General features: G+C 66.0%; 1 protein-coding gene across 1 annotated transcript in view; it reads left to right on the forward strand.

Annotated features, from left to right (window-relative positions):
- Positions 1-10,080: 10,080 nt before the first annotated feature.
- The window catches only part of UNC13B (unc-13 homolog B), a 121,123-nt gene continuing 112,090 nt past the window's right edge, over positions 10,081-19,113 (forward strand). Inside the window, exons 1-6 of the mRNA XM_044443872.1 lie at positions 10,081-10,342; positions 11,605-11,634; positions 12,688-12,787; positions 14,623-14,740; positions 15,455-15,578; positions 18,416-18,507. Coding sequence (XP_044299807.1) covers positions 10,081-10,342; positions 11,605-11,634; positions 12,688-12,787; positions 14,623-14,740; positions 15,455-15,578; positions 18,416-18,507 — 726 coding nt within the window. The remainder of the gene's footprint in view (positions 10,343-11,604; positions 11,635-12,687; positions 12,788-14,622; positions 14,741-15,454; positions 15,579-18,415; positions 18,508-19,113) is intronic.

Genomic DNA, 19,113 nt, shown 5'->3' on the forward strand with positions numbered 1-19,113 from the left:
TGCCAAACTAGAATTATGATAACCCCAAGGTGCAGTGAGCCTCTCGAGGGAAAAGCCACAAGGAGCCCATTAGAGAGTAGCCATTCATTCTGGGCAGATTTTCATAAAAGTTCATCAGAGGCCAGAAATGTTAACCTCAGAGGGGCAGCTTTGTCTGGGTGGAGCAGGGAGGGAAATGTCAGCTGTGGGTCAGAAGGGGCTGGGATGCAGAAGTTCAGGCAGAGACAGCGGCTTTAGCTCTTGCTGCACGGACAGTGGAGACGCTTCGCAGAGGCGGACCCGTAGCAGGTGCCGTGTGCTTAAAAGCCTTTGTCCTGGTTCGGATGGCAGGGAAGGGAGGACAGTTGCTGGGAGCATCATGGAGCGTTTGGCTCAAGGGATGCGGCGCTGCTTTCCTGTGGTTTGAACAAGGACAAAGGTATCTGGGGAAGCGTCCTCCAAAATCAGTGCGCTAGTTTGTGGCGTGTCGCAAGACTCTTGTTGTTGTTGCAGCAGGCAATTATGGCTGCCTCTCCGGAGTCGTCTCTGAGGCATCGCCTCGTATGCTGTTTTGCCCTTTTTGTTGTTTGCAAGGAACCGCGTCCCTTCAGCTGGAGAGCTGTGGAAGCCTTACCCGTTTCTTGGTTTATATTGATTTATTTGTTAGTTAGTTAGAGCCTGCCCCCCCTGCCCCCTTTGGATATGGAATGGTCTTAAACAGGAGGTGATGGAGGTCCCATCAGTGAGGGCGTTCGAGGAAAGATTGGACAGCCACATGTGGGGGACTGCATGAGTGGAGCCAGCTGGAGCCGGGGGTCAGACTAGATTGCCCGGGAGACCGCTTCTGACTCGCTCCGCTTCTCTGTTTCCTTGTTTCTGCTTTTCTTCAACAAGCTCAAGGAAGCTTCCATCATCCACCTGCTGCTGCTCTCCGTCTCCTCCCCACAGCAGCAGCCAGTGAGACGAGCGCACAGCCGGGCCCAGAGCCGCCCGCTGAGCTCCCAGGCTGAGCGGGACTGGAGCTGCAGGCCCAGGTCCCCGTCCAAGGCAGTCACCACGCCGGCTCTCTAGAAAGAGGCTGGCTCCTTGTGTTTTAAGCACGTCATTGGCTGGGTGATCCGGCCTCGGAGACCCACTCCCGATTTCTGCATCTGCTTCTGAAGGCTGGCTCTGCATTCTGTTGGGGCGCGTCTCCAGGAGGCGGCTGCTGTGTGATGGCTCGGCTCTGCAGGAGGCCCTCAAGTGCTGGGGTGGTGGTGCCCCGAGGGGGGGGGGCTGCGACAGGGTGCTGTGCCTGCGCCCTCCGAGGGGTGTGAGGGAGGGAGGGGTTGCTCAGACCCGGCTCCACGGTGGCTGCCGCTGCGATGGGCGCATTCCCACCCCAGGCTCCGGGACGAGCGCTCGGCGCAACTGCCGGGCACCGCGTGGGCGGCCTGTCCCTCGTGGCCCGCCTCTGGCCCGCCCGTTGGGGCCCTGGGTGTGCGGCTGTGGGAGCAGAGTGCTGGGCCGGATTGGCCTCCGGGTGGCCCGCACGGCTGCCGCTGCACACGGAGGACGGTCCTCAGATGGCTTGCGCCCACGCAGTATCCCCAGCGGCGTGATGCTGCAGTGGCCGGCCTTCGCCTACTGAACTGCGCAGGCAGTTTCTCGAGTGCTCTTCCCTTGAATCTGGGCTGGGCTTTTGGATTACTCGTGGTATTAATCTTCTCTCGCAATTGTTTGTGCAGCAGGCACGATGGGAAATATTGAATTAAAATGCTGATCCGAGAGCCACCGTCGCAGCCCGAGGCCCAGCTGCCGCCACGGCTCAGGAGCTCCTCCTGTCGGCCAGGCAGGCAGAGCCAACGGGAGGCTGGCCGGGGCAGCTCCCGGTTCCTGGGCTCTTCTGGGGTTCTCGGGCAGGGAGGGCGAGAGGTCCGGGAAGCACCTTCCTCCTGGGCAGGTGGAGCTGCAGATGTGTGGAGCGTGAGCCCCGCTGTGCCACCCGTCCAGCTGCAGGGGCAGGTGGGGGGGGAAGGGGCTGCCCCTTGCAGAGATGCCAGCCCCCGGACGGACGGACGGACGGAGGAAGGCGAGGCGCAGCTTCCGTGGTGGCCTCAGGGCGCGGGAAAGCAAAACATTTCTTTGTCATTTAGGCAGATCAGTAGACAAACTAAATCAGAATAAAAAGAGGTGGGGGAAGTTGATCACTTGGAAAGAAAGCAACCAGCGAGTCCCGCTGGGGCCGTGAGGAAGTGCGGCACTACTCTGCCCTGGCCGGTGTTTTTCTGCTGGAACTTGAAGGAGAGCAGCTGGCCTTGCACCGGGCAGGATGGAAAGGGGGCCGAGCCCTCGGTGGGTGTTCGTGACTGGGGGGAGCTTGCGCCGCACAAAGGCCACTTCGCTCCAGCCCCGAAGGGATGCTTGTCTCTAGGAAGACAGACCCACAGGGCCAGCCGGGGCACCCCAGAGTGGGACGGGCAGAGCCCATTGCACTTCCCCAGCGTGCACAGTGGGGGCCGCGGGGGGACGTGCTGGTGCGTGCATGGAGGGGCGGGCAGAGGGCCGGAGGGTGCCCGTGGGTGGCGCTCAGGCGGCCTCAGGGAGCGGGGCAGCCTTCTGCCCCGGGGAAGGGGCTCCCGACTCTTCCCGCAAGCCTCTTTGCTCGCGATCGCTCAGTAAACTTCCCCGTCTGTGTTTCGGCGCTGCCACGCTGTTGCCAGAGAACAGCCTGAGGATAAATAGCTAACCCGCTGCTCCAGTGGAACTGAGGACTGGCCCCAAGGACTGCCTGTGTGGTTCCGGCCACCCATGCCTGGACAACCCTGGCAGCCCTGCTTTGACACAAGCCCGAGGGGGAGGGGCCACCTGGCCGGAAGTCCATTTTGGAGCCAGGCACTAATTAGACGAGCTCCTCGCGGTTTGATGCAGGTGACCGCGAATGGCAGGGACGTTCATGCGTCCGCAGAGCACTGGGCCGGAGGTTGTTTGAGGCGGCCACGTCTCTGGTAGATTTCGCAGCCGGGAGAAGGCACGTAGCTGGGCAAGGAATCGGAGGAGAGGGTGCCCGCGCCGGGGGCTGGGGCAGAGCGCAGCAGAAGCTGGCTGGCAGCTCCTTCCTCAAGCTCACGCCTGCACGGTTGAATCTGTGCACCTGAATTCTCTCTGTGCCCGGCAGGTGGGAAGCAGGCACCGCGCGCCCTCCGGATGCCGTCACTTGCTGGCTCTTCCTCGCCTTTCACTCTCGGCTTCCGTGAGTGTCGCATAAAGAAGCCTTTGTACTCCCTCCTGTTTGCCGGGGTGGAAGCAGGCCAGGGCCGAGTGCGTTGCCCCGTTCGTCACTGCAAAAGCCAGCCGGCACCCGGGGAGCGCCTCTCCGTCGGCCTCGTCGCCTCGGGGGGGGTGCGCTCTCGCTGCGAGCAGGGCGGGCTGTTTAGGGGCCTTTCGGGGGAGAGGGGGCAAAAATGCTTTCGCGAGATGGGAGGCATTTGTGGGGCATCGTCTGCCCGGAGCTCCATCTCCTGCCCCTCACCGCTCAGGCTGCGCTGCTTGGCCCCCGCCAGGTCCTGCTGCCTGAATGAGCTGGGAGAGCCACGTGGCCCGTGAAGCGCTTGGCAGGCTGCAGTGCGCGCGTGGCAGGGAGAGCGACGCGCCACGTGCACCCGCCTGGGCCTCCCGGGCCTCCCGTGGCCCTGCCTCCGTGGCTGTGCGGGTTGGGCCCCTCATGACAGGAAGGACACAGCCAGGTTGGAGTTGGTGCAGCGCAGGGCCACAAGGTTGGTGGCCGGTTTGCAGGGGATGCCGTATGAGGCGAGACTGAGGGAACTGGGTCTCTTCAGCCTGGAGACTCAGAGGGGATATGTTGGCGACATACAGGCATGTGAGCGGGTGTCACACGGAGATGGGTAGAGACCTGTTCTCCCCTGCAGAGGAGGGCAGGATGCGCTCCAATGGAGTAAAGCTCAGGGAACCCAGGTTCCATTTGGATGCCAGGAAGCACTTCCTGACAGTCGGGACCCCGAGGGTGAGGAATGGGCTTCCCCGGGAGGTGGGTGAGGCCCCATCGGTGAGGGTGTTCAAGGATAGGCTGGACGTCCACATGGTGGGCACGTCGTGAGCGGAGCCGGGTGGTGCCGGAGGTCAGACTAGATGGCCCGGGAGGCCCCTCCTGACTCACTCTGTTTCTATGTGTCTGTTCTATCCCCGGCCGCCCCGTGGCTGCCGTGTCGGCTCCTCCTCGGAGTGCGGCAGCCTTGTCATTCCGCTTCAGCAAAGAATAGGCGCTCTTAGATATTGGGACGCTGCATCCGGACTGTGGGGATCGGCCTTCACTCACGGGGGAGCTCGCGCACGTCGCTCGGTGTTGCCCCGTCAGCGCGGCGGCTCCCTCCCAGGGCATCGTGCCACTGTGCCCGAGAGCTGGGCACAGCCGCGCTTGCTTGAGGCTGGGATTCCCTGCCAGCAAAGTGGGCTTCTGAAGCTGCCCAGAGCGCGCTGGCTGCCGGCTGCGGTGCAAAGAGAATCAGCGGCAAGAAACGTGGTGCTTGTTCCACTGCCTGTTTGTCAAAGTCTGGGGCCTGCTGCCCTCGCCCAGCCCTGCCCGCTGCCCCTGCCCCACCAGCGGCTGGGCACAGCTAAACCTGGCGGGGGGTGGGTGGAGGGGCCGGCGGCTGCCGGCCCCCTGCATTGAGGGCTCCCACTGTGCCTCAGGCTCCCCTGGGGATGATCTGGGTGCCGGCCATCACAGTCCTGTCCTGAGCATGAGCTGATGGTGCCCACATCTGTGGGGGGGCAGGGTGCTTGCAGCACACCAGACCCTCCGTAACAATGGGCCATAAGGCGGGAGAGGCTTCTGTCCCTGTGCTGGGGGTCGGAGGTCTAATGGGCGCAGCCGCCTGCTGTAGAAGTGTGCTCATCGCACACCCTCCGAGAAAGTAAACCGAAAACTGCAGTACGAGCAGTCGAGGCCAGGAAAACAAAGCTGTGCGAAGGGTTTTGCTTCTTTTACTTGAGGATTTGAAACACTTCTGAGAATTTTTTGCAGTCATTTAACATGGATGTTTGGACTCCGTATTGAGCAAAACTCTCTAATTTTGCTGCAGGGACGGTCTTAAACACATAGAGTTGCCCCACACTTTTCCATTTCGTTAAAAACTTTAAGGCAGTGACGAGATAAAGATGCCCACTCATTTCCTCAAAATTTTGTTTCCATTTTTAATGGCAAAAACGTTCTGCTTCGCTAGAAAAAAGAGAGGCAGCCACGATTCCAGGCTCCCTGCCCCCTGGGAGAGACAGGAACTGCCACTGGGACAGTTGGGGGGCAGGTAATCATCGCCTGTCCAGCCCCAGGACGCCCCCTGTGCCCCTCGGGAATCACTGCCTGGCTGGACGACTGGCCAGGGCGTGGGGGGCTCAGAAGGCCTCCATCCGGGCGCCTTTCTTGAACAAGGAACTTCCAGATACAAAGGGACTGAGCTCGGCACCACATCTAATCGGAAATTAGATCCGGAGGGTGAGTGGCAAATTAAAACAGGATGCAATTTAGGAGTGAGCGTGCTGGTGCTTTGATGGCGGGGTGGAGGGCCGTCTGTGCCAGGGGCAGTCCCGGTCCCGGGCATGAAATTGACTTCGCTTTGACTGGCGTTTGAAGATCCTTTTCGCCCAAAGGGGACGGCGTCTCGGGTGGCCTTATTCCTTCAGAAAGTGGCCTAAATCGCCCCTCGCCCCTCCCCCACGCCCCGTTGTTGGGGGAACCAGGTCACCTGCACGAGCTTCCCGCCTGCCTTGCCAGCGTCAGCAGGATTAAGGGCCGTAATCTCGGCGACTGAATTAGTTTCTCTCTTCCTGTCCTGGCTGCTCAGTTCAAACCAGCAGCTGGGCAGAAAGTGCAGGGCGACTCCGAGGGGCACAGCGACACCGGCCGGTTGCCCCTCAGGCCGTGGCCCGTGCAGGACGCCCGCTGGCTCTGGCAGTGATCCTGGTGGAGAAGCCGGACGCGATTCCCGTTAGCAAAGCCCCAGGAGGCTGCCTCCGCTCCAGCGGCAGCAGGGGAGCCGTGGGGCCTGTGGGGCTTTCAGCCCCCGTGAAGCTGGACTGGGGATGCACTGAGGGTCACGAGGAGGAAAGGGCGTCCCCCTCGCTGGTCGGTCTTCGCCCGGCGGACGGTGCACCTGCAAAGGCTGTGGGAGCCCTTCGAAGCGGCACCCGCAGGGGCCGGCCGGGGGAAGCCTGCTTTCTGTCGCTCCAGAGGGCGGAGCCCGCGCAAGGGGGTCGCGTGGGCAGCAGGGGGGCTCCCGCTCCGCCCTTGGAAGGGCTTCCCGGTGCTTTGCACTGGCTGGCACCGAGTGGGCTTTCCCAGGAGGCGATGGGCTCTTGGGTGTGTGCTTCAGGAGGATGCTGGGCGGCCCCTGGTCCTGGCAGTGGGTTTTCTACCTGGGATGCAGGATGGGCTCTGGGACCCCCTCGGTCGGTCCCGAGCAGCAGCTTGGAATCCGGCTCGGAGGAGGCGAGATCTCTGAGCCCGGGATGCTGGAGGCAGAGGCCGTGTTCCCCTTCAGCAGTAGCCTCACCTGAGTCCGGGTCCGAGGGCCAGCCCCGACCAGAATGGCTCAGGTGGGCGAAATGTGGGAAGGGGGGCTGGCCCTCCCACCACGTGGTCAGCGGAGCAGGACACACAAACGGGGGAAGGTGCCTCAGACGGGCCCTGGCCACGCTCCGCCCAGGCCAGCCGTGGCCCCTTGGAATGGCAGCAACCTCGGCCCACCCTCCCGGCCCGGGGGAAGCGTTGGCGTGAGTGGCGCTCATGTGCATGGGAGCCGGCGTCCGCCAGGACCCTGCACGATGCTCGCCCGCATCGGGAGCCCGGCTCCTGGCTGGTGCAAACGAGACGGTGGCGGCTCCTTCCACTGGGGCGGCCGTGACCTGCCTCCCCACGAGGCCCCGCTGGCGCTTGGGAGGCTGCCTGCAGTCAGCCCTCCTTTCTGATTTTGCGGGGAATTGCGCGTGCAGAGAACGAGCGAGGGCCTGCAGTATTTCCCTTTCCTTGCCATCCCGGCCTGCTGAGAGCAGCAGAGCCCCAGGCGTCCCGCTGTGCAGGGCCTCCCGGCTCGCAGGCGATGCTGAGCTGAAGCTTGTGTGGACCAGGAGGTCCGCCCTTGCAGACGGGCTGGTGGCGCCCGCTTCAGAAGGACCCCCTGCATGGGGGAGGCCAGGCATCCCTGAAGCCCTCCCTGCCTGCCAGCCCGTGGGGGGCTCTGAGCTGGAGGGGGTCCGGGCTTCAGGTCTGGTCTCTGAGCTTGCCGGCTGACCGTTCCGGAACTCCAGTTCTGAAGTGGCTTTGGAGGGGCTCAGCCTGGTGTTTGGCCCGCTGGGGGGCTTGTCTCTCTTGTGGCGTCCCCGCCTGGAGCCCGAATGGAAGGGCCAGAGGGAGGGGCGGGGGGCTCCCACGCCTGCCGTTTGTCTCTCTGCATCCCGTTTCTGTCTCTGTCTCAGACACATCCGCAAAGGCGGGTTGCACCCGGGGGCCCGGGCCGTGACGGCGCACTGCAGCCAAGAGCCGCAAGCCGGCTGTGCCCACACGGGTGGGCTTGTTGGGCCGGGGCGGCCCGGCCTCCTCTGGCGCCCGCAGGCAGCCCATCCGGTCCCAGAGCCCTCTGGCCCCTTTGGCAGGAGGTTGCGGGGCAGCTCTCGGCCCCCTCCTTCGGCGCCAGAGGGACGGGGCAGCTTGGGGTGGTTCCAAAGCGCAGCCGGGCCGGGGGGCTTTGCACGTCCCCTTGGGGTGGGCCCGGAAGGAGGGAAGGCTGCCCGACCAGCCACCGCTGCTCAGGAGAATAGAGCAGCGCGTAGCTAGGCAGGTGCAGTTCCGCTCGGATCGTGTGATGGCCCGCCCCGTTCGCAGGAGGTTTCCCCGGGAGGCAAACGGCACGGGACACGCCGAGCTCGTTGCCTGGACGGGGAAGAGGGACACTGGCGTGCTGTGCCCCGTCTGGACGCCGCCTGCGTGCCCCGGAGGACAGGACGGCGAGGGCTCCCGGGGAGAGTGTGCGGGGAGGGCCCTGGCTTGCTTGCTTCGGGGGCGTTCCTTGCCGCTTCCTCGGGGCCCGCTCTCGCCTCCGGGGCCTCCGGCAGGCTCAGAGGCAGCCAGAGGGGCGGAAGCGTTCCTGCTTTGTGGGGAATGGCGGGCGCTGCACGTCACGGGCTGGATTCGGGCGTCATCTTGCTGCCAGCTGCTCATTCTTTCCGTCCCTGTAGTGGAATCCAGTTCCAGGAGTGAGCACGAGAGAGCTTGCGGCCACCAGATGCCCCCCTTTTCTTCAGCCCCCCCGTGCCCCCCTCCGCAGCCCCCTTTGCTGTTTGCGGTGGCAATTGTGGCCGTCCTGTAAGGGAGGCCCGGTTCTCGTCGCCAAGGAGCCCTGGAGGTGGACCGGAAGACACAGGAGGGCGAGTGGCTTGGGGGCCTGTGGCTGGGAGACTCCGGAGCCCAGCATTCCCGGCCGTATTCGGCCGCAGAGCAGGGCGAACCTCAGCCACCTGTTCCGAGGAGCTGGCGTTCCTCTGGCGTTCAGAGCCGGTGTTTGCCCCTTCCGCGTGATAATTCTCCCGGGGGTCCTCGGAAGCGGGAAGTTTCCGGAAGCCCAGAAGGAAGGAGGCCCTGAGAGCGCCTGGGCCGCACACGGGCTGCAGTCACGGAGACAGGGCGCTTCAGAGGAGGAAGCGCAGCTGACTCTGGGGCCGCTCCAACGGGAAACGCCGGCATTCCTCTCAAGCCGACAACGCCACCGACCCTTGGGCAGCTGCGGATGTCGCCGCGTGGACCCGTGTCGGAACGGAGCCTTCTTGACTGGCCCTCCGCCTCCACGCGCTGCCCCGGGAGGGCCCCGCATCCAGCCCGCCCTTCCCCCTGCCTTTCCGCAGCCACACACTCCCGGCAGCTCCCAGTCGCCAGAGCGTGAATGAGGCCTCCGCAGTCGGAGGGGCACCGGCCAAGCGGAGCTTGAAGCAGCCGCTTTGGGGGCGGGTGCTGGGTCGGAGCTTGCCTGGAGGGAGCCCGGTGGGGAGGGGCTCCCGTGTTCGGGGTGTCCCGGCCCAAAAGGCACCTCTGCGATGCCCGCGGCCGGAGAGCGGGTCTCGAGCTCCGAAAGCGCAGACTTCCCTGGCAGGCCCCACGGGAGACGTGCCACCTGGCAGCGCCCAAAGGGTGCTCCAGCGGCCCACCGGGTCCCCGCAGCCCTGGGGATGCTGGAGGGGCTCTGCACAAGTCTGGCGCCGGCACCCCACTCCTGGGGCGATTTCTTATCGTTGGCTCTCCAGCTTTTAAAATTATGCTCATTCCGTGTTGTTTGGTTTTAAGCGACGGTCTAAAAAAATCATTTTCCTGTGCTCCAGCACTGTAGGGTTTCAAGCTTTGCCCTGTTAAACCCCTGCAGAGTTTTGGCCGAGAAATGCAGCCAGTCAAGGGGGCATCTGGCGCGGTGGCCTCCCCGTCACACAGCCCAGGGCCTCCAGTTTGGCAGCACCACCCGGGCGGCTGCCCGTGGAATATGCCCGGTGGGCGGTGGGCGCCTGCATCCGTCACGGCCGAGCGCGGCAGGGACGGCGGGGCCTGTCTGTGCTCTGGCGCCGCAGCGTGGCAGCCCGGCCGGGGCCGCCCAGCACCCAGAGGAGGCTATGGCGGGGCTCCCTCCGTGGCAGGCTCTGCTTGTCTGGCAGCCCACCTGCCCTGCCCAAGCCCCTCGTCTGCCGTGAAGCCTGTGTGCCTTGCAGAGCGTCGAGACCGGCAGATCACCAGGCCGTATATCAAGTCATGCACGGCACGGCTCTTCCCTTCGGATCCTTCCTCCCTGGCTGCACCAGCTGCTCGCGGCGCTGGTGGGGCCTGTCCAGATGTTGCGCTGGGCTCTGCAAATCTCCATTTCTAGGCCACGGCCTGCGCCCGCCCTCCCTGGCGCTGCTCTGGGCAGCCACTGGTGGGCAGGAGGCGATCCCCCCCCAAGCAGCCTGCCCTCCCTCTTTCCTCCCCTGGAAGAGGGCCGGGATGTGGCCGTTCCCACAGCCTTCCATTGCTGCAGGATCGAAGCCCCAGGAGGCGGCTTTCCTGCCTTCTCCCCCAGCCTGCGCTTAGAGATGCGTCATTCTGGCAGCGAAGCCGGAGACGACACGGGAGGACAGCTGTGCGGGGTCACGGGGAGAGTGCCCCGGCTGCGGGGCGTTTGGTGGGCCAGGGGCCGTGTGCTGCAGGTGGAGGAAGAGGCGGTGCCCCCTCCGACGCCTCTGAAGTGTGGGGCGGGCCCTGGGGAGCGGCACAGCCGGTCCACCTCTCTGGGCAACCCCCGTTTTGTGGTGGCCAGAGAAGCCAAGGGCCTGCGCTGGCGCCCCGTGCGGGTCCGTTAGGTGGATGTCTGCATGGGCGTCGCGCCCATCCTGCTGGGCTCGAACGCTGAGATGGGTGCGTGGGGGCTGCCGGTCCTTGCCTCCCAGGGACGCCCCTGTGCGGAGGGTGCAGCCGTGCCCGGTGGGGCCCCCCTCTGCTCGCCTTTCCCGCCTGTCTCCCGCCCAGCCCTGGGGAGCGCGAACGGCCGGCGGCTCGCTCCTCCTTGCCTGGTGCAAGCCGTCCTGCAGCCGGCCAGGCGACTGTGAACGCTTCCGAAGGGCACGGGCGTGCTGCCCCGCGGCCGGTTCAGGCCCCTCCTCGTCCGAGCCAGCCGGCCCTCCCCACACGCGCCCCCCGTTTAGAGCAGCGGCAGCCAGCGGGCGACCTGGCCGGGGCAGAGCCACTGCCCTACGTGGAGGAGGCTGCGGCGCGTTCCCCACACCTCCGGGACGGGCACGCAAAGCGCCCCGCAGGGATGCTGGCAGCCTTTCTGGCCTGCCAGGATCAGCCCGGGGTGCCAGGCGCTGAAGCGGTGTGGGGCTGAGTGGCGCCCGTGGGTCCAGCTGGGGCTGGAAGGGGGGGTGCAGAGGGTTCGGCCGGCCCTGGCGGGGCTGCCACATCTCTTGGTGCCTGCCGGGCCCCGCTCCCAAGCCCGGCTCCAGCCTCGGCCTCAGATCCGAGGTCTCCAGGAGAGCCGGGAGGGGCAGGCAGAGGCACTCCTGCTGTAGCTGCGGGCTCAGGGCAGATGCCCCAGCGGGAGGGCCATGGCCCAGGGCTTGGGATGGTGGGGACCCAGCCCTGCTCCCGCAGGCCCCACAGGCCCCGTGCCCTGCTCTCTGGGGCCAGCAATTCCTGTGGCACGCGGCCCGGCGGCATGGCTGGGCCCGAGGCCGCTCAGCCTGGCCAAGCCCTCGGGACGGAGACCGCAGGCCCCCTGGAGCCACGTCTGGGCCCTTCTGCCCGGGGGGCTTTGGGGAGGCGGGAGGGCTGTGTGGGCGCCCGCCTGTTGCGCCCGGCTCTTGGTCCCACGCTGCCACCATCCGCGGAAGCCGCCGAGGGCCTTGCTCTCTCTTGCAGCGCTGGGGCTTGAATATTCCCCAGCGGGGCTGTGGGGGGGCAGAATTTGAGGGAAGTTGGGCCGGGGGGAGAGAGTGCTTTTTGCGGGAGAGGCCAAGCCCTGACCGGGAGGCTCCCCTCCCGCTCGGAGCCGCCGGGGAGCAGCCACGTTCTGGGGGCCTTCACCAACGCTCCTTCTCTTTTTCTCTCCTCCTCCACAGTTAAGAAAGCAAAGCTGCAGGGGCCGCCAGGTAAGCGCTCCCCTCCTCTTGCACCTCTCACGCGGCTGGCCGACCTCGCTCTCGCCCCGCGTGGCTCGCTCGGGCTTGTGGCCTGTGGCTGCGCGGGGCGTCTGGCCTGCCCGCCCCTGCGGCCTGCGGAGGGTTGCGGGGTGCGACTCCGAAAGAGCTAGGCGACAGTGCCCAAGTGCAGCCAAGCCGAAGGAGACGGGACCCTAGCCTGCGAGAGCGGCTTTGGCCGGGCCGGGAGGGAGGGGGCTCCGAGGCTGCACTCGGGGGGTCCGTGCCGCTCGGCCGCTCCCCTTCTCCCCCTGATGAACGAGGCGTGGCAGCCTCGATGTGCGCAAGGAACGTGATTGCCCCAGGCCCTGGCAGAGTTCGTGGGGTGCTCTTGCCTCGGGCTGAAAGCCCTTCTTCGTGTAGCCAGCCTTGCTCTTCTCGGGGGCGAAGTACAGAAGGCCCGGAAGCACCCGTCCCCGCGGTCGCTCTGCTCACTCTCTCGCATTGCCTCTGTCCGCATTCCTTAGCAGCCTTTCCCCACCAAATATCATTTATTTATTTCTTGAAAGCTTTCATAAACCTTCCATATACTAGCGTCTCGGGACGGTTTACAACAAACGAGTAAAATAGAAATTAAAATGGCACAGCGTACAGTATAAAACACATTAAAACAAATTCAACATTAAAATAACAGGAGAATAAAAAGGTTTTCAGCTGGTGCCGAAAAGAAAGATGTGTTGGCACCAGGTGAGCCCAGTTATGGGAAGCGTATTCCACAATCGGGGTGCCACCGCAGAGAAGGCCCTCCTCCGGGGAGTCACCCTCTTGATCTCTTTCAAGGACAGCTCCCCGCGGGGGGCCTCGGCCTCGGATCTCGAGGGGCGGGAGGCGGAACAGGGAGGAGGTGCTCCCTCAGGTGTAGGTCATCACCAGCACCTGAACTCGGGCCCGGACTTCAGTTGGCAGCCCGTGTAAGCGGTGAAGGGCCGGCGTGCTCCGCGAATCGGGCCGGGCGAGGCGGTGTAGAAGCCCCGTTTTGTGTAACGACCTCTGTTCCTCGCGCAGATAAATTCAATACCTACGTCACGCTGAAGGTGCAAAATGTGAAGAGCACGACGGTCGCCGTCCGCGGGGACCTGCCCTGCTGGGAGCAAGACTTCCTCTTGTGAGTGCGCGGCGGTGCCAGAGCCCAGCGCTTTTGGGTCGAGGGTGGCGGGCAGGCGTCCCGCCTGCAGCATCTGCCATGCTTGAACCCGGGATCCACCCGCCAGAGCCGGGCATGAATAGGGCAGGGGATTCCGGAGCCGGGGGCCGCCGTGTCCTCGCTTCCGGAAGCGGGTCCGCAGTCCTCCGCTGCACAGCAGCGCCGCTTCTGCTGTCCTCCGTCCAGCGCCCGTTTTAGGGTGGGGCCGGAGCACCGTCGCTGCCAAACCGCTCGCACTCCAGAGGCCCACTCAGGGCAGCCCACCTGGCTGATTGGTGCGTAGATCTCGCTTGATCTTCGGCACTTCCTTGCCGGAGAGCGAATGCTGCTCTGCTCCGGGGTAGCGTCTGGAGGTTCCTGCGGGCCTCCTGGGCAGCTGCAATGCCTCTGGGTGCCCCCCAAAGCTCTTTCGGGGGGCCCCGAGTTCCCCGCAGCACCGTGCCAAGAGCGCGCAAGTGCGGACCATGTTCCCGGGAAGGCCTGAATCTGCTGCACGGCAGACCAGTCTGCTAGTGCCGAGGGTCCTGGCAGAGCAAGCCAGAGATCTGCCGTGGGGTGGGGGTCCCCCCCTCTGCTTAGGGGGAGGCAAGCGTGGGTCGGCGGTTCGCTGCGGGAGGGCAGAGCTGCTTTCTGGCCCTGCGTCGCCAGTGGAGTGAGGCGTGCTCGGACGGCATCCGTGGCCCCCGCGGGATTCAGCCTGTGGGGCGCAGAAGGGACTGGAGCCTGGGGCCGGGCCCGCCGGGCCCCTTGCCCACGCCAGCTCCTGCGATCGCCACGAGGGCCGGGGGGCTGGCAGCGATGGCCGGGTGGGGGCTGTGGGGCAGCGCGATCGAGGGGCACCCCGAGCGTGGCAGCTGGGGAATTCCCTCCGGTGAGAGGGGGAGGTGGCCACTGGTTCACGTGGCTTTGGGGGGCTATCGGGGGCCACTAGCCCCGGCGGCTCTTACGCTGCCTCCGGCGGCAGAGGCAGGGCGCTCACACACCCTGGTTGTGGAGGAGCAGGGTGGGGGTCCTGAGGCACTCGGACTTGGGCCGTGGGTCTCCCACCAGCCGCTGGCGTGAGCAGAACTGGACCATTGCTCTGTCCCAGCGCGGTGCTTCTTATTTTGAGGGCTAGAAACATGCCGCCTTCTTTTGGAGGGTCTCAGGAAGTTGAATGGCGTGTTTGTGATTTAATTCCTTTTTGAGTTGTCGGGTTGGAGTAGCTACGCAACCCGTCAGGGCTACCGGAATCAGTCTGACTGCACGTCACGGAGCGCTGTCTGGCTAGCTTGCAAGCTGGGAGGGGCAAGATTAAACGAAAGCTTCAAGCGCAGAGGGCCTGTGTTAGCGTAAGATGTGGCGCGTTGCAGAAGCGGGGTTTTGTGCCTCGGCGAGCCCGGTGGTGTGGGGTGCGCGCGGCGGCCGCAGAGGGGCGGGCCGGAGCTGAGCATGCACGTGGGTGCGGAGGGGCAGGGGGCTGCCGCTCGCTCGGGGCGCTTGCCAGAGGCGACGCCCTCACCTGCCGGGCCAGGTGGCCGCCTGACAGGCCTGCAGGCTTCTGCTCGGATGCCCCGAGTGGGCCTCTGGCGGCCAGGACGCGGGCCTGCAGCCACCGCAGAGGGCCGGAAGCGCTTTCCGCTCGCCTCCCTCCTGGCCCCTCTGCCCATGTGGTTGCAGAGTGGCTCGGCTCTCCGGGAGGCAGCGGGTGCCGAAACGCCCTGCGGAGCAAGACCTGGTCCCCGTGCGAGGCAGAGGCGTGCGGCCCCATTTCTCCCAGATGTTCACGCGTGGGCTTCCCCTCCCCTGCTTTGCAGCGAGATCAGCCGCTTGGACCTGGGCCTGATTGTGGAGGTGTGGAACAAGGGGCTCATCTGGGACACCATGGTCGGGACGGCATGGATCGCCCTGCAGGCCGTTCGGCAGTCGGACGAGGTCAGTGCCTCTCTCCTCCAGGTCCTCCCATAACTGAAAAGGAATCGGGGGCTTCTTCACAAGCCTTCTCCTCCACAAGTGCCAAACCAGCCAGCGCCTTGCCCTGCCCCGAATTCCCGGTCTCTCCGTGCAGCTCTTTCATTTCCGTGCCGCGGCAAGTGCCTCACTCCAAGCGTGCAAGAAAAGCGCCCCCCCGCTCCTCCCTCGCCAAGCCCCCGTCCAGAGAGCATCCACACCCCTGCCCCCAGCAGGGCCTGGGGGGCTTCCAGCGGCCGCTTCTTATGCTGCCTCCTCCTCCCAGGATGTTTTTGATGTGTTGCTTCCGTGGGTTTGCGTGGGCTTCTGAATTTCTGCAACCCGCGCAGAGCTTGACGAGATGTGAAGGCGCCTGTGCCGGGCAGGAGAGCCGCTCCGAGCTGTGCCCCCCGCGGGCTCCCTGCGTGTCCACAGCCGCAGGGGGCGCCTGGCACCGGGCGTGGCGGCTGCTCCATGGCCCTGCCCCACCGCTGCCTCCGCCCTCGGTCGGGGCTCCCGTGGGACCCGGCTTGGTCTGGGTGACCTGAGCGCCACGCCGCTCTTGGGGCCGTGCTCGGATCCCGCCTCGGGGCACTCGTTGCGCGCTCAGGGGTGCGCGTGACCGGAGGGGGGCTGCGGGCAGTCGTGGCTTGTTTACATGGGACTGGGTGACGCGAAGGACGTGCCTTCTCTCCTCAGGAAGGGCCCGGCGAGTGGTGCCCGCTGGAGGCGGAGGTCGTGATGAAGGGCCAGGAGGTCTGCGGCACCAAGACGCCCACGCCGCACAAGATTCTCTTGGATGCGAGATTTGAGCTTCCGTTCGGTGAGTGCCAGAGCCTTCCCTGGCAGCGGGGCAGCTGGGGGTCCGTGGTCAGCGCTTCTGCTCAAAAGGTGACGCGGAGGGGAGCGAGCGGCTGCCCGGGGAGCCCCCCTGCCCTGCTGCTCCTAGTGGTGCGGCGCGCGCTCGACGTCCGGGTCGGGCTGTGCGTGAGCGGGGAGAGCCTCGCGCAAGCGGCCGGGGCCAGCGGTCCTGGCCCGGGGGGCCGGCCCACATCAGGCCTGCTGTGTGCGGCAGGGCCGGCGAGAGGCGTGGCTGTGGGCGGGCCAGCGTGCGCAGGGACCCTGCGCAGGGGAGGCCGAGGGCAGGCTCCGGGCGGGGAGGTCCTGCGCGTTGCTTCCGGGCTGGGCTCGTCGGGGCTTGGGGCGCTTGCCAGGAAGGGAGGACGGAGGAGGGCCGCGAGGAGGGAGCCTGCAGCGGGGCCTGGGCTGTTCTGCAGGTGGGGCCAGCGCTGGTCTTCTCTTTTCAAAAAGGAGTATTCAAATAAGCGAGGCGTGTCTCATCCCTTGGCCTGTGTTGGGGTGAGATCGCAGCCCCGCCAAGGTACTGGCCTGCCCTCGCTGTTTCCACCTGGAAAGGGGGTCGCACAGTGCGGGTGGGTGCTTGGCCGGCCCGGGCAGGACGTTGCTTCAGGGGGGGCCTCTGACACCGCCCTTTGCTCTGAGTTGCGTTTCTTTCCCTGGCAGAAGAGCTCCTCCCTGTGCGACGAAATGGCCCCGGATGCCCGGTACACGCGTGTGCTGGCTGCGTGTGGTTTGCTCGCGAGCGCGTCTCACCAGCAGGGCTCCGGCGGCCTCCCTCGGGTGCCCTCGGGAGCGGCTGGGTCTTCCTCGGAAGACGGCTGTGTGCGCTGTGTGCGGTGCCGCGTGTTTGCGGTGGCTTCAGGGCAACCGGCGCCCCATGCCAGAGCCTGGGGCAGCGATGGGTCGTGGAGAGCGCATCCGGGCGCTCCCTGCCTCCCCGCATGGGCACCCAGGAGGGAGGAGCTGCCTTTGCTCTTTCTCCGAGTAGACCTCTTGCCCGCGTAGCCGGACACGTGCGGCCCGGCGTGTCTCAGGCAGAGCGGAAGCTGGAGGGAGCCGCTGGGCTTCTTTGCGGGCGCCAGACGCTTCCCCAGGAGCGAGGAGGCCGAGCGGCCCCGCCGAGTCCGGCGCTGCGTGGCCAGCAGGGCTCCTGCAGGCGCTTCTGCGCAGGAGCGTGTCCCTGACACCACCCCGGGCAGGGAACGAAGCTGCGCCGTGCGGGTTTCCTCCTCCCCTCCATCCAGTCATCGGCCTCTCCTCACCGCCAGCCCCCTGGAAAAGCGCCCGCACACTCCCTGGCTTCATCACCACTTGCAGGAGCCGGCGAGGCGATGCCCGCTTCTCTGGTGGGCGTGCGTGCTTGCCAGCCCTTCACCCGGGACAGTGCCGGGCGCAGCTCCTCCTCTGCCTTGCCCCGTGGCCAGCTGGGCTTGAGCCCCTTTTGCGGCTTAGTCTGGCTGGACACGGGCTGCGGAAGCTCCTCGGCCTTTCGGTCTTCCTGCAGAGACGCCTCCTCCCCCCTCGCCCCCAAGGGAGACGTAAAGAAGCACGCCTGCCCTTTCAGCCCCGAAGAGGCCGGTGCAGAGGCCCTCGCCTCTGTGGCCTCCACCGCCATGCCCCTTCCAGGCGCTGCTGTCGGCTTGCGGTGTGGTGTGTGCACGTGTGTGGTCTTGCTTGCTGCTTGTTCTCCGTGTGCATTCGCTCGTCTCTCCATAACGGCTCTCCAGCCCTTTGACTCTGGTTCAGTTTGAACAAGATTCGGGTATCGAATACGCTGAAATTCTGCGCTGCCGGCAGCAGCGGCAGCAGGCAGGAGAGCCAAGGCATCAGGCCGAGCACAGATAATCAGTAGCAAAAATAATCTGTGGACGTGGAAGACGGGTAATATTAAATGTTAAAATGGGGATTGTTGAAGGCCTGGGAGAAAACTGCAGGCGTTGGCATGAGTGCCCGGCGAAACTCTGCAGGGACGGCGCTTTGCCACTGGGGCCACCCCAGGGAAGGCTGGGCCTGGCAGCCGGCCCGGCCCAGCCCCCTCCGCACCACTTTGGGCTTCTCCGAACGGGGCTCCTGCCACCTGTGCTGCGTGGGGGGCCCACCTTGGCACGCAGAAGGCCCAGGCAGAGCCTCAGCATCTCCGGGCTGGGCGGGCAAACGCCTTCATGGAAACAGAGAAGCAGAGCGAGTCAGAAGGGGCCTCCCTGGCCATCTAGCCTGGCTCGCAGCTCCAGGCAGCTCCGCTCCGGATCCCCAGCGTGCGGCCGTCCTTCCCGGCACCCTGCAGAACCGCTGCTGCCTCCACCGGCCCACCGCGCCCAGAGAGGCTCAGGCAGGCCACGGGCCGGACTCGGAAGCTTCCTGCCGTGGCCCAGTTTGGCAGCCTGCTGAGCTGGGGGTGGGTCGGTTACTAGGGGGTCCTCCGAGAAGGGCCTCCACGGACGCCCCACGCCTGGGCAGGGACGGGTGGGCAGAGAGACAACCTTGCGTGGCTGGGCTGAGGTCCGCACTTGGAGCTTGGCCTGGCGATGAGCAGGGCACCACGGGTGGCCCCAAACATCGGGCCCCGCTGGTGAGGCATGGCCGTGCGCGGAAAGAGCTGTGCGTGGCCCCGGGGAGGGGCAGAGGCAGCCGATGCGGCAGCCTAGCGGGGGCTGGCAAGGCATGGGCAGGGTCTCCGGCGCGGGCGGGGCTCCCCGTGGGAGCAGAGCAAGCATGCGCCTGCCTGCACATGCGCACGAGTGCATGCGCAGGGGGGCGAGGGGAGGGGAGCGCTCGCCTGACCGTTTTGCTGTTCTGCAGACATTCCGGAAGAGGAGGCCAAATACTGGACCAGGAAGCTGAAGCAGATAAACTCCCTGGAGGAGGAGGAGGAGGAGGAAGAGGAGGAGGAGGTGCGTGTTTGCGCTGCTCCGCGGGGCGTTCCACCTCGGGGCCTCTTCGCCCGGGGCGGTGCTGGAGCCGGGGGGGGGGGGGCGAACTCTTCGGGTGCCCTGGGGCCGTCCGTCCTCGGGGCTTCTGTGAGGCTGCGGCGCTCAGCCCGACTCTGGCTGCACTACCTGGGACTCCTGAGGGGCACGGGGTGAGCTTGGAGAGGCTTCCCCGGGCGCGGGGCAAGAGACCTCCTTCTCCACACACGGAAGGCAGAGGGAAGGGCTCTCTGCTGGCCCCACAAGTGGTGGCCGGAAAGAAGCACCCCGTGGGTGAAGGTCGCGCGCCACGAGCCACGCGGCACAGCCTTCCTCTGCACGGTCTGCGTGGCCCCGCTGGTCCTCCCGCCTTCGGGCCGGGGGTGCGAGCCGCTCACAGCTCGGCCTCAGCGCTGCCACACGGACCGGGAGGAGCAGCGTCAGCACGATGGCCCCGCGAAATGAGAGCTCCAGAAGCCGTCAGGTCCCAGCCAGGCGTGCTGGAGGCTCCGTCCTATGGAGGGGCGCTCGCTGGGTGCCCAGAAGGCCCTGGAGCTTGGCGCGCCTGCGGGGTGGCAGGGTCGCCCTGGC

The sequence above is a fragment of the Varanus komodoensis genome, unplaced genomic scaffold (genome assembly GCF_004798865.1).
Source record: "Varanus komodoensis strain SLA01 unplaced genomic scaffold, ASM479886v1 scaffold43, whole genome shotgun sequence".
NCBI classification, from domain to species: domain Eukaryota; kingdom Metazoa; phylum Chordata; class Lepidosauria; order Squamata; family Varanidae; genus Varanus; species Varanus komodoensis.